The 11,827-nt window shown below is 51.5% G+C and overlaps 2 protein-coding genes across 3 annotated transcripts in view; one reads left to right on the top strand and one right to left on the bottom strand.

The window, feature by feature from the left end:
- Guca1a (guanylate cyclase activator 1A) overlaps positions 1-7,363 on the top strand; it is a 9,555-nt gene extending 2,192 nt beyond the window's left edge. Inside the window, exons 2-5 of one of the 2 annotated variants that reach the window (XM_021218411.1) lie at positions 1,411-1,621; positions 5,721-5,870; positions 6,735-6,828; positions 7,098-7,276. In XM_021218411.1, the coding sequence (XP_021074070.1) occupies positions 1,421-1,621; positions 5,721-5,870; positions 6,735-6,828; positions 7,098-7,264 (612 nt within the window). In that variant the 5' untranslated portion in view covers positions 1,411-1,420 and the 3' untranslated portion in view covers positions 7,265-7,276. Of the gene's footprint in view, positions 1-1,229; positions 1,622-5,720; positions 5,871-6,734; positions 6,829-7,097 lie in introns of those variants that run through there. The other variant, XM_021218410.1, reaches the window with a different exon arrangement.
- A 1,434-nt stretch (positions 7,364-8,797) lies between these two features.
- Positions 8,798-11,827, bottom strand: part of Guca1b (guanylate cyclase activator 1B) — a 7,460-nt gene continuing 4,430 nt past the window's right edge. The window contains exons 2-4 of the mRNA XM_021218146.1: positions 11,407-11,556; positions 10,621-10,741; positions 8,798-9,853 (exon numbers count right to left, since the gene is read on the bottom strand). Coding sequence (XP_021073805.1) covers positions 9,726-9,853; positions 10,621-10,741; positions 11,407-11,556 — 399 coding nt within the window. The 3' untranslated portion in view covers positions 8,798-9,725. The remainder of the gene's footprint in view (positions 9,854-10,620; positions 10,742-11,406; positions 11,557-11,827) is intronic.

Raw genomic sequence — 11,827 nt, 5'->3', positions numbered from 1 at the left:
CAGAAGAGACCTTGAACTTTGGACTTTTAACATTGTTGGGACTTCTATAGACTATGAGGACTTTGAAAATTGGACTAAATGCATTTTGCATTATGCTATGTTTAAGTATGCCCCCCCCCATAGGCTCATGTGTTTGAACAAGTCTATGGGGGCCAGGGAGTGGAATGTCATGGTTTGTATATTCTTGGGCCAGGGAGTGGCACCATTTGGAGGTGTGGCCTTGTTGGAACAGGTGTGACCTGGTTGGAGTAGGTGTGTCACTGTGAGTGTGGGCTTAAGACCCTCACCCTAGTTGCCTGGAAGTCAGTCTTTCACTAGCAGCCTTTGGATGAAGATGTAGAACTCTCAGCTCTGCCTGCGCCGTGCCTGCCTGGATACTGCCATGCTCCCACCTTGATGATAATGGACTGAACCTCTGAACCTGTAAACCATCCCCAATTAAATGTTGTGTTTTTTTTATAAGACTTGAATTGGTCATGGTGTCTGTTCACAGCAGTAAAACCCTAACTAAGACACCATTATAAACTCTTTTCAGAGAGTGGGCAGGGTCTGCCCTGCTGTCCCATCTGACAGGAAAGTGCAGAGTGGGTTTAGGACTCAGCAGCTACTGGAGCATGTGTGGGCAGCTTTGTCACTGAAAACCCTACCATTGGGTGATGGCTCGCACAAAAGCTTCATCCTTCAAGCTCCCTGAGTAACTATGAAGTGGGCTCAATGGTCTCCTCTCCTTCAGCCATTGCTTGCTACGTATGTAACCACTGGAGAGGTTCTGGGAATCTTGCTTCATGAGCATTTCATGATCCTCTTCTCCAGGAGGGAACGCGTCAATCCAGGAGAAATTGAATATACTATTGGGGATCCTTCCAGCTCCAGGGGACGTGTCTTGGAAGCCCCCAAACTCTGAGCCCGCAAAGCAGCTCTCATGTGATTGAATCCCTCCGGGATGTCCAAGGATAATGTACACCTGGCCAGCTGCATACAGATGCCCATTCAAGGGCACAGCCTGGCCTCCATCTGGGAAAGAAACCAGATCTACTTAGCACATTACATCAGGTTCAGGACTGGAGGCAAGAGGCAGAACGTGGTGGGCTCAGTAATAAGCAAAGGGCACAGAGGTCATGGGATCAGAGCAGCCGCTGGCCGGCCACCCACCAGATCCTGTTAAGAAGGGATTAGCAGACTGCAAACTGGGCAAGAAAAATCCTCTCATCTTTTAATACAGGTCCTCAGGCATCTCTAGTTTGGGTGTGAGTTACAGGGCTCATCTCCCTTTCTAGTCCCGACTCACAGGGCGGTCTTTACTTAGGCCAGTGAGAGGGGAGGTCCCGAAGCCAAGTCACCCCTCCTTGTGCAGGAGGCATTAGAAAAATAAGACCTACCTGTCCATCTAGGGCATCCGTCTCTCGTGAGAGCCTGGACCATGGGCAACGTCATGGAGGGCAAGACGGTGGAAGAGCTGAGCAGCACCGAGTGCCATCAGTGGTACAAGAAATTCATGACGGAGTGCCCGTCTGGCCAGCTCACCCTCTATGAATTCCGCCAGTTCTTTGGTCTCAAGAACCTGAGCCCCTCAGCCAGCCAGTATGTGGAACAGATGTTTGAGACCTTTGACTTCAACAAGGTGGGCAGAGGATGGGAGGAATGGGAAGGTCGTGGTTCTTGCGGGATACCCCAAGAAGCCGGAGCAGCCTAGGGGTGAGGTGGAGGGAACAAGAGAAAAGAATTGCCCGTCCAACAGTTACTTCCTGTTCCCATTGTTTTGGGGCTGAATCTTATTGTGGAGCCAAGGCTGGTTTTCAACCCATGGTGATCCTCCTGCCTCAGGTTCCTAGTTGCTGGGAATACAAGCCCGGCTTTAGCTTGAGCCGGTTGGTTTTTCCAGTGCCTTGTTCATTTGGAAGGTGGGCTTGGAGATTTGATTCCATGGCTTCTCAGCTTTAGGCCCTGGGGGTTCGGCAAACTGAGACCCACTTCACAGGGGGAAAACCAGAGGTCATAGGCTGAATGCAAGATGTTTCCTGTCTATCTGCCATGAGGCTCAGCAGCCTCCAAGACAGGCGTGAGTGCTTCCAAGATGGCCAATGAGCACCCCAAGGCGTTGGTGCTGGGTGGGTGGGATGCTTGTGCAAAAACCCCTAGATTTTCCTTGGATGGAGTCAGAGGGAAGAAAGGAGGGAGGAAGAGAGGGAGAGGGAGAGGGAGAGGGAGAGGGAGAGGGAGAGAGAGAGAGAGAGAGAGAGAGAGAGAGAGAGATTGATTGATTTATCGGAACTCATCTGTAAAGCCGTCATTTATCTAGAACAATCAAGTATAAAGATGGTGGAATCCAAAGCCACGCACCTGCTTCCTCACCTTGTGCTCTGTCTGCTGATTCTCAGCTGGGCTGGCCCCTCACTGGGACACGGGTTCTATCAGCAATATAGGGCCATGTGTCCATTGTGGCAGGGGGTGCCCCTCCCCTCAAGAACACCACTGTGGTCGGTGCTTCTAGGGAACACCAAGATCCCTGTGTGGCTATTTAAAACTCACTAATACATGAGTTAAGAGGCCCAATCGGATTACGGGAGCTAAAGGACCAGCCCAAGGGCATGGTCCGGGCTCCAAGGGCTCTTCTGAAGGGGAGGGCCAGAGAGCCGGAGATAGGGTGGTAAGGTGAAGGAGTCATGAGGGTGGACACCCCAAAGTGCTCTGGAAGAAGTGATCTTCCTGAAGTGCTCCGGGGAAGGAATGATCCTCCCAAAGTGCTCCGGGGAAGCAGTGATCCTCCCAAGTGCTTAGGGGAAGCAGTGGTCCTCCCAAGTGCTCAAGGGAAGCAGTGGTCCTCCCAAGTGCTCAGGGGAAGCAGTGGTCCTCCCAAAGTGCTCAAGGGAAGCAGTGGTCCTCCCAAGTGCTCAGGGGAAGCAGTGGTCCTCCCAAAGTGCTCCGGGGAAGCAGTGGTCCTCCCAAAGTGCTCTGGGGAAGCAGTGGTCCTCCAGAAGTGCTCTGGGGAAGCAGTGCTCCTCCCGGCCAGGTTGGGAGGGATCCCAGCACCTACCCACAACACACTGGAGCGTCTTGTCTCCTGTTAAGGGAAGCCTTTGAGGTCAAGACAAGTCTGTGGGAAGATTCCTTCAAGTCAGCCACGGTGCAACTCCTCTACCATTACCTAACCCTTGTCACGTGGGTGCCATCTCTTCAGTTTCTGTCACAAGTATTGTCTGGAATTCAATCCTCTCTTTCCAAAGTTAGGAGCTGGGTGTGGTGCTGTGCGCAGTAATCACAGCATGCGGGAAGTAGAGGCAGGAAGAAGGTCAAGTTCATTCTCAGCTACACCGTTGCCTGCTAGCCTTTGATGCATGAGACCCCCATCCTCATTCCCAGAACCCCTAAACAAACAGAACTGCCAGTCAGCTTCTTTTCTACCCAGCTCGGCCTCCTCAGGAACCTACATCATTCCCGAGTCTTTGTGCTGCTAGAATTCTCTAGACATGCTGGCTTCTGTTCCTTGTTACAGATCTCTGCTCAAGCCTTCTCGCCAGCACATGCGCTGGTCACCCGGTTCAAGTTTACTGGGCAAACTGAGTCTGGCCCTGCCTCTGCCTTTCCTGGCTGCAGTTCCCTCCCCATTTTCTTTTCTTTTTGGTTTTTTTCAAGTGAGGATGTCTCTCTCTGTGTAACCCTGGCCATCCTGGAACCCACTCTGTAACCTGGAGATCCTCCTGTCTCTGCCTCCCAAGTGCTGGGATGGAAGGTGTGTGTCCCTGCCACCTGGCTCAGTTTCCATTTAAAAAAAAAAGATTTATTTATTTTATGTATGTGAATACATTGTAGCTGTCTTCAGACACCCCAGAAAAGGACATCAGATTCCCATTACAGATGGTTGTGAGCCACCATGTGGTTGCTGGGAATTGAACTCAGGACCTCTGGAAGAGCAGTCAGTGTTCTTATCCACTGAGCCATCTCTCCAGCCCTCAGTTTCCATTTTTTAAATTTAATTTTTGGAAAGTCGGCTCAGCGGTAAAGAGCCCTTGTAGAAGTCTTGGGGTCTATTCCCAGCATCTTTATGGTGGCTAACAACCTCCCACTCCCCCTTGGGCAATGAAAGCAGGTAGTACACAGATATGCACACAGGCAAACATAAAAATTAAATCATTTTTATAATTTATTAATTCATTTTAAATGTAAACATTCATTCATTTAATTTCTTACTTTCCAATGCCAGATATTATGGGTACTTAATGTAAGTACACTGCAGCTATCTTCAGACACTCCAGAAGAGGGCATCAGATCTCCTTACAGATGGTTGTGAGCCACCNTGTGGTTGTTGGGATTTGAACTCAGGACCTTCAGAAGAGCAGTCGGGTGCTCTTACCCTATGAACCATCTCACCAGCCCCCAAGCCACAATCTTGAAAGTTCATATTGTCCTTTGAGTCTCAGCCAAGGAAAAGGTGGGGGTGGGGGCTTGGAGAGGCCCAACGACTTGTCCCAGCTTGGGTCCTTTCCAAGAGGGGACTTCGGTCTTTCGACTTTTTCGCTGTTTCTTCGTAGTCATTAAGAAATTACAGTGATATAACTCCTCATTTTAAAAACATTCAGCGGGCTGGAGCGACTAGAGTTTGGCTCCATCACCCATGCCAGGCTGCTCACCGCCATCTATAACTGTCTCCAGGGAGGCGACTTTCTCTTCTGGCCTCTTGAGAGCATGCACACATATATGACACACATTTATACAGACATATACACATAAACAGAAATCACTTTTTTAAAGAAAGTAAACAACAGCTGCGTAAAGCGGGGCATACCCAAAGGTGTGTGACTCTAGCACTTGAGGCAGAAGCAGGTGAACCTCTGAGGTTTGGTCCACAGTGCTAGTTCCAGGGCAGCCGGGGCTGTACAGAGGAACCCTGTCTTCGAAATAAAACCAGACCCCAAACCCCAAACCAACCAACCAACCAAATCAAACAGCGGGTAACGGGATTCACGGCCTTACTGCGCTCTGCCTGTGCTGGGTGTTCAAGCTACAGGGACTCGGTTCACCAAAAGCAGTTCTGACAGCCGGCACCACTGCCATTTTCAGATGAGGAAGTCGAGTGTTGTAGAAGGGACATGCTAAGTCCTGGGTCCCATATCCTAGAACTCAGAGGAGGATCGAGGAGGCAAGATTGAAACCCGCTCCTCCATCACTGCGTTTCTGTCAGGACAAGGCGACTGTTCCGTGGAGTTCTCACAGTCGGCACACAATGGAGCTCAGTGGAGCTTGAAGCCAAGAGGAAAGAGCCTTTATATGGGTCTCTTGCCCCTACCTGCCAGGCCAGCACTGCAAGAGCTCTCTGGAGTCAAGCCTCCAGCCCTGGCTTGCTTTCTTCCTTCTTCCACTTGCTCAAGCTATGAATGGGAACGATCCCTGTTTGAGAATCAAAGGGAAGCAGTGGGGGCGGTCCTAACAGACTTGATTGGCAGCTTTGAGGAAGATGCGAGGCGGGCCCTGTTGAAGTGTCCAGAAAGACAGATATTCGTGCTACCCCTTTGGGCTGAGCACCGCAGAGCAGACTGGCTTCTGCTCCCTTCTGCTTCTGGCTTCAGTCGTGAGGGGTGTGGAGGCGGCGGTGGGGGTGGGAAGAATTGGGTAGAGGCCTTGGGGGCGGGATTCTGGCTGAAGGGGGCGGGGCTCTGAGTAGGGTGGGCGGAACCCTGGTGTGCTTACCCTGCCTCGCCCCTTGCCCCTCGCCCCTCTCCCAGGATGGCTACATTGACTTCATGGAGTACGTGGCCGCCCTCAGCCTGGTCCTCAAGGGCAAAGTGGAACAGAAGTTGCGCTGGTATTTCAAGCTCTACGACGTCGACGGCAACGGGTGCATAGACAGGGATGAGCTGCTCACCATCATCCGGGTAACTCCAGGTGCAGCGGGCTGGGCCAAGAGTGAGTGTCCAGGCTGACAATCCCAGGATAGAAACTGCAGCCCCAGAATAGGGATGGGATTTGGGATGGAGGGATGACAGCTCTAACCCATTAACTGCATGGTCTGGGCTGTGTCACTGTTCCTTGGGACTCAGTTTCTTCATTGGGTGCTAAGGTATTGCTAAAGCTCTGCTGCGCGCGCGCGTATGTGTGTGTGTGTGTGTGTGTGTGTGTGTGTGTAGTGAGGGGGCTTACGCATGTGTGAGGCCAGGAGAGCAGGTCAAGCTTCAGGGGCGGGACTACGCCTTGGTTTTTACCTGCATAGCAAGCACTTTTACCACTATCTCCTCAGCATCTGTTTTTTGAGATGGTGGCCCACTAGATAGACCAGGAAGGCCTGGAACGCACAAAAACCTGGCTGTCTGTGCCTCTGCCTCCCCTCCCAGAGGGGCAGGGATTTTTTTTTTTTTTTTTTTTTGTTTTTTTCGAGACAGGGTTTCTCTGTGTAGCCCTGGCTGTCCTGGAACTCACTCTGTAGACCAGGCTGGCCTCGAACTCAGAAATCCACTTGCTTCTGCCTCCCAAGTACTGGGATTAAAGGCATGTACCGCCACCACCTGGCTTTTTTTTTTTTTTTTTTTTTTTTCCGATTTTAACTTAGACTAATTCACAACTCCTTGGCCCATACTGGCCTCGAATGTGAGGCAATCCTACCTCGGTGTCCCAAGTGCCTGAAGCCCTAACCTTGATTTCCACTCTGAACCGTTCTGGGGTTCTGACAAGCTCGCTCTGCTCCCACTCCCACCCCCACCACTGGGAAGGATCTCCTCACTTCTGCCTGATTGTGTTCCCAGGCCATCCGAACCATTAATCCCTGGAGTGACTCATCCATGAGCGCCGAGGAATTCACAGATACCGTGTTTGCCAAGATCGACATCAACGGGGATGGTGAGGGGGCCGAGGAGGGGCGGAGCTCTCCAGGGGAGGGGTGAGCAGAGGTAGCAGTCATTCCTGAAGAGGGGGAAGAGAGGAGGACCTCTTCTACCCACTTCTGCTCTGGATGCAGACCTGGATTTGGGGGAATCCCTGCACCACACTTTGGGTTCTGGATCCTTTACCGCTGCCCCAGCGCTGGCTTTGTCCCTGCCCTTTGCATCCAGCTCTGAGCCCTGGACTCCTGAGACCTCATCCTGCGAATCTCTTTCTCTCCATCCCAGGGGAACTGTCTCTGGAGGAGTTTATGGAAGGGGTGCAGAAGGACCAGATGCTCCTGGACACGCTGACCCGAAGCCTGGACTTGACCCGTATCGTGCGCAGACTCCAGAATGGTGAACACGAGGAGGCAGGCGCTGGCGACCTGGCAGCAGGGGAGGCTGTGGGTTGAGCCTCACCCTGTGGCTTCTGCATGCTGAGGGCTGGCCCCGTGCGGTGCCTGGAGTGGTTGTTCTGTTCTTGTCTTAACATTACATAGAACCTCCTGAACTCAAGAGTCTCAGCTTTTTTTCTTTGGGTTCATAGTTCTGGGTGGAGGGACAGTATCAGTTGAGCCCAGGACAGAAGGATGGTCCCTAATCCTCTAGGGAACTTGAAGGATGATGGTGTTGGTGCTTCCCGCTAGTTCCTGTCTGGCCCCTCCCATCATCTTGTCTTGCTCCCTGCTCTACTTCCCCAGGCCATGACCTTGCAGATGTGGAAGCTCTGATAGAGCCCTGGCCTCTGATGGAACCTGGCATCTGCTGCCACAGCCTCTGGCACTCACACGCTGTCCTGACCCTGGAGTGAAGAGCCATCATTTATTGAGCACCTACTGTGTGCTAGTGTTAGATGAGGCATTTTCCAGCCTGGCCCATGTACCTCCATGATTTCAGGAACACATCGTTTTCCTGCCTGGTATATATTCATATTTTACACGGACCATTTTCACCTAAGCTAGATCTTTTTCTTTTTTAAAGATTTATTTATTTGTTTTATGTATGTGAGTACGTTGTAGCTGTGCAGATGGTTGTGAGCCTTCATGTGGTTGAATTGAGTTTTTAGGATCTCTGCTTGCTCTGGTCAACCCTGCTGGCTCCGGTCAACTCCACTCGCTCCGCCCCAAATATTTATTTATTATTATACATAAGTACACTGTAGGTGTCTGATGCCAGAAGAGGGCATCAGATCTCATTACAGGTGGTTGTGAACCACCATGTGGTTGCTGGGATTTGAACTCAGGACCTTCGGAAGATCAGTCAGTGCTCTTACCCGCTGAGCCATCCTGCCATCCTGGTGGCTGGCCAGCCCCTAAGCTATTTGTTACGAGAACTTTATAGCAGCATACCACAAACTACAAAACTCCAAAAGGCTGAGAGACAGCTCAGCGTTTAAGAGGTAAGCAGAGGACCTGGGCTTGATTCCCAGCACCCACATGGTAGTTCATAAACATCTGTAACTCCAGTGCCACAGAACTGGCCTTGGTGGACAGTGCACACACACATGGTGCATAGACATATGCAGGAAAAAAAACCCACCCATACACATGAAATAAAAATAAACAAAGCAACCAAAAAAAAATAAACAAAGCAAAACACACTTTAAGTTCACGCTGGGCACAGTGGTACACATATGTTATACAAGCACCCAGGCGCTGGACACAGTTGCACACTCAGCACTCAGGGAGCTGAGGCAGGAGGATTGCCATGGGTTTCAAGCTGACCTGGGCTTCTGAAACTGTCTCAGTTGTCCCACAACATGAAAACAAATAGCCCTTCTCCCGTGCACAAAAACCTGGGCTCACACTTATGATGTCAGGGCTCCGGAGCCCAAGGCAGGAGTTCTGCTAGCCTGGGCTATACAGTGAACTCCAGGCTAGCCTGAGCTACAGTGTGGGGCCTTGCTCAAACAAGCAAACAAACTTCACCTCCAGGACAATAAGTTGGTTGACTGTATTTTAATGTGAAATCTCTATCTATTCAAGGTCACACCAATAATCCACCAGGCTCCAGCTAGAATTGCTAAGTGTGACACTGGTCCTACTTCCTGTCCTCGGAGGTGCCTTCCATAGCTGCACAGATGGAAAGAGGCAGAGAAAGGCAGAGAGGTTCTGTGGTAGCCTAGCTTCTATATGGGGTGCATGAAGGACGCTTATGTGGTAACCTAACAGCCACCTAGTCGACCCAAAGGAGGTTAGAGAGTCCAACAGCTGTCGGAGGCCAAGTCTGGCCTGGAACTCAAATGCCAGGTTACCCCCAGAGATGCAGAGAAGACGTCTCCGTCCTTAAGGAGGCATGGAAATGGTAGCAGGCTCACACTAGAGAGAGGAGGAGGAGAAGGAACTGGGGAGCAGCACCAAGGAGACCTGAAACATCCCCCATAAGCCCGCCAGGTCTCTAAGGGCAGAAGATCATGGAGGTAGCCTTCTCCTTTGTCATCCTTGCTGAGGACGCCCTGGGGAGAGTCCTCCCCAGCCGGTGCTCAGGTTGGCTGGACTGGGTCATTATGATCCTTCCCCATCCCTGCTTTCTTTCCAAACTATGTTCTACCAGCCTTTGCTCTACCCCTCGCCGGCCCCATTTCCTCTGAGATTCGCTGAAGTTTAGTAGGATCTCCCAGTTAAAACCCAGTTCTTCCAGGAACAGCCGTGGAACAGAGTAACATCAGACCCCTACCATGCTAGTGAATCCTGAAGATTGGTGAACCCCTGCTTCAGATCCAGCAGCCATTGCTTGGTCCCTTGCGGGAGTCCACACCAACCCGGAACAGGCTTCAGCCAACAAGGCCAGGGGCCTCCTGCTACGTTGTAAAACCCTGGGGACCCTGGAGGAGTCTTGGAGGGGAATGTGGGCCCCCGTAGAGTCCCTGGGCTCTCAGAACATGGCGCTTCTCCGCCTCTGCTGCGTGATCCAGCCACCCGGGTTGACATCCATCTGAAGCATCTTCATCACCCACTTATCGCGACGGGCGCCCTCAATGAACTCCGTCAGAGACAACTGGCCTGGGCGAGGGTGGGAGAGACGGCCATGAGGCAGAGGACAGGTCTATGCGGAGGCCTCCTCGCCTACAAACTGGACTGCAGCCTGGGATTCTATGCAGCTTGTTAGTTCTCTAAAGGAGCCTCTTGCCACTCACAAGTGTGTGTGTGTGTGTGTGTGTGTGTGACCTGCAGTGGTTGGCTTCTCTCCTTCAATCACTTGAGTACCATGGATTTTAATGCATGGCCATTAGGTTTGGTAACAAGTACCTTTATCCACAGAACCACATCTCAGGTCCCTTTTTATCTTTTTTTTTTTTTTTTTTTTTTTAAAAAAAAACAAACAACCTATTTGGGTTGGAAGAGATGGCTCAGGGGTTAAAAGCACTGGCTGCTCTTGCCAAGGACCCAGGTTCAAATCCCAGCACCCACATGGTGGCTCCCAACTGTAACTCCAGTTTCAGGGGATCTGAGACCCTTTTCTGGCCTCTGTGGGCGTGGCACACACTTGCCGCACAGACATATGTGCGGGCCAAAACTGCCCATGAACATAGAACAAAATGAAGAAGAATTAGTTTTATTTGCACGCCCAGCCTTCACCAGCCATTCTCGGAACTGCTCTAACCCCCTACAAATGTCTGCTTGGGTGTTTTTGGCTCCCTTGATATTTCATGCCACCCTTCTCCAGCCAGTTCACAGAGAGTAGCAGGGACATGGTGGTTGGGGTGGGGGGCTTTTGGGAGGCATACACACAGACAGGGAAGTTTTCCAGCACACTGCATCTCTCTTACCGTCTCCATTCTCGTCCACCAGGAGGAAGATCCTGTCCACGACCTCCTCAGGCGTGAGCAGCTGGCCCTGGTGTTCCAGATCCGGCTCCACACGGCAGGCTTTCTTCAGCTTGTAAATCGCCTGCCAGAGAAAAAGAGCTGAGTTCCTCTGACAGACTCTCAGGGACCTGTGTCCCTTAGTGCCACCACCCAGCACTGGCCTCTGGGCTGAGCATCTTAGTGACATAGCACCCAGATGTGCTGGTTCATTTGACTAGCTAGAGTCAACCAGGGAGGGAGAACCTCATTTGGGAAAATGCTTCCGGTAGGCAAGTTATTTGGCATTTTCTTAACTTAATGATGGATGTGGGAGGGCCCAGTCCACTTGGAGGAATCAAAGGGTGGCTGCCTGGGTTTTCTTAGTTTCCTTTCTCAAATTAACGCCTATTATTATTATTATTATTGTTGTTGTTGTTGTTGTTTTCTGTTTTGTTTGGTTTTGGTTCTTTGAGACATGGTTTTTCTGTGTAACACCTCTGGCTGACCTGGAACTTGCTTTGTAGATCAGGGTGGCCTTGAACTCACAGAGATCCCCCTGCCTCTGCCTCCCGAGTGCTGGGATTAAAGGCATGCGCCACCACTGACCAGCTAGCCGAACCTTCTTGATGGCCATAGAGAACACACCACAGGTGTCTCCCAAGCCGGTGCCAGGCGGCTCCCTGTTGAGCAGGTCACCTTCAGGCAGAACCCCAGGAATGAGAAGCGGATGGGATGGGATGGGGTAGCAGCCCACAGACAGACACTGACCTCCACAATGTCCAGGAGCTCCAGGCGGTCGATGCAACCGTTGCGGTCCTTGTCATAGATCTTGAAGGTCCACTTGAGCTTGTGTTCCAGGGTGCCCCTCAGCACGAGGTTCAGGGCTGCCACATACTCCAGGAAGTCAATGGTGTTGTCCTGCATGGAGTGTGTTTGCTGTGAGCCCTCCACCCCCCTTACCTCCTGATTCCCAGCCTCACCTCCACAGAGTGCAGGTTGAACCTTATTGACACTGTGTCCCCAGACTCAAGTATTCCCTTTCCCAGAAATACCTGGGGACCTTTGTGTCATTGGACAAGCTGTTCCCACCCCTGGAGCCCTGCTCACTCTCCGCCTCACCCTTCCAAGTGGCTAAGGTGGCAAATCCATGCCACCAGGTCTGGAGACCTGTATCATTCATCCAGAATTT

This window comes from Mus pahari, chromosome 18 (assembly GCF_900095145.1).
Source record: "Mus pahari chromosome 18, PAHARI_EIJ_v1.1, whole genome shotgun sequence".
Taxonomy (NCBI): Eukaryota; Metazoa; Chordata; class Mammalia; order Rodentia; family Muridae; genus Mus; species Mus pahari.
The sequence above is the reverse complement of the archived record's forward strand: the minus strand, read 5'-3'. Positions and strand labels throughout refer to the sequence as shown.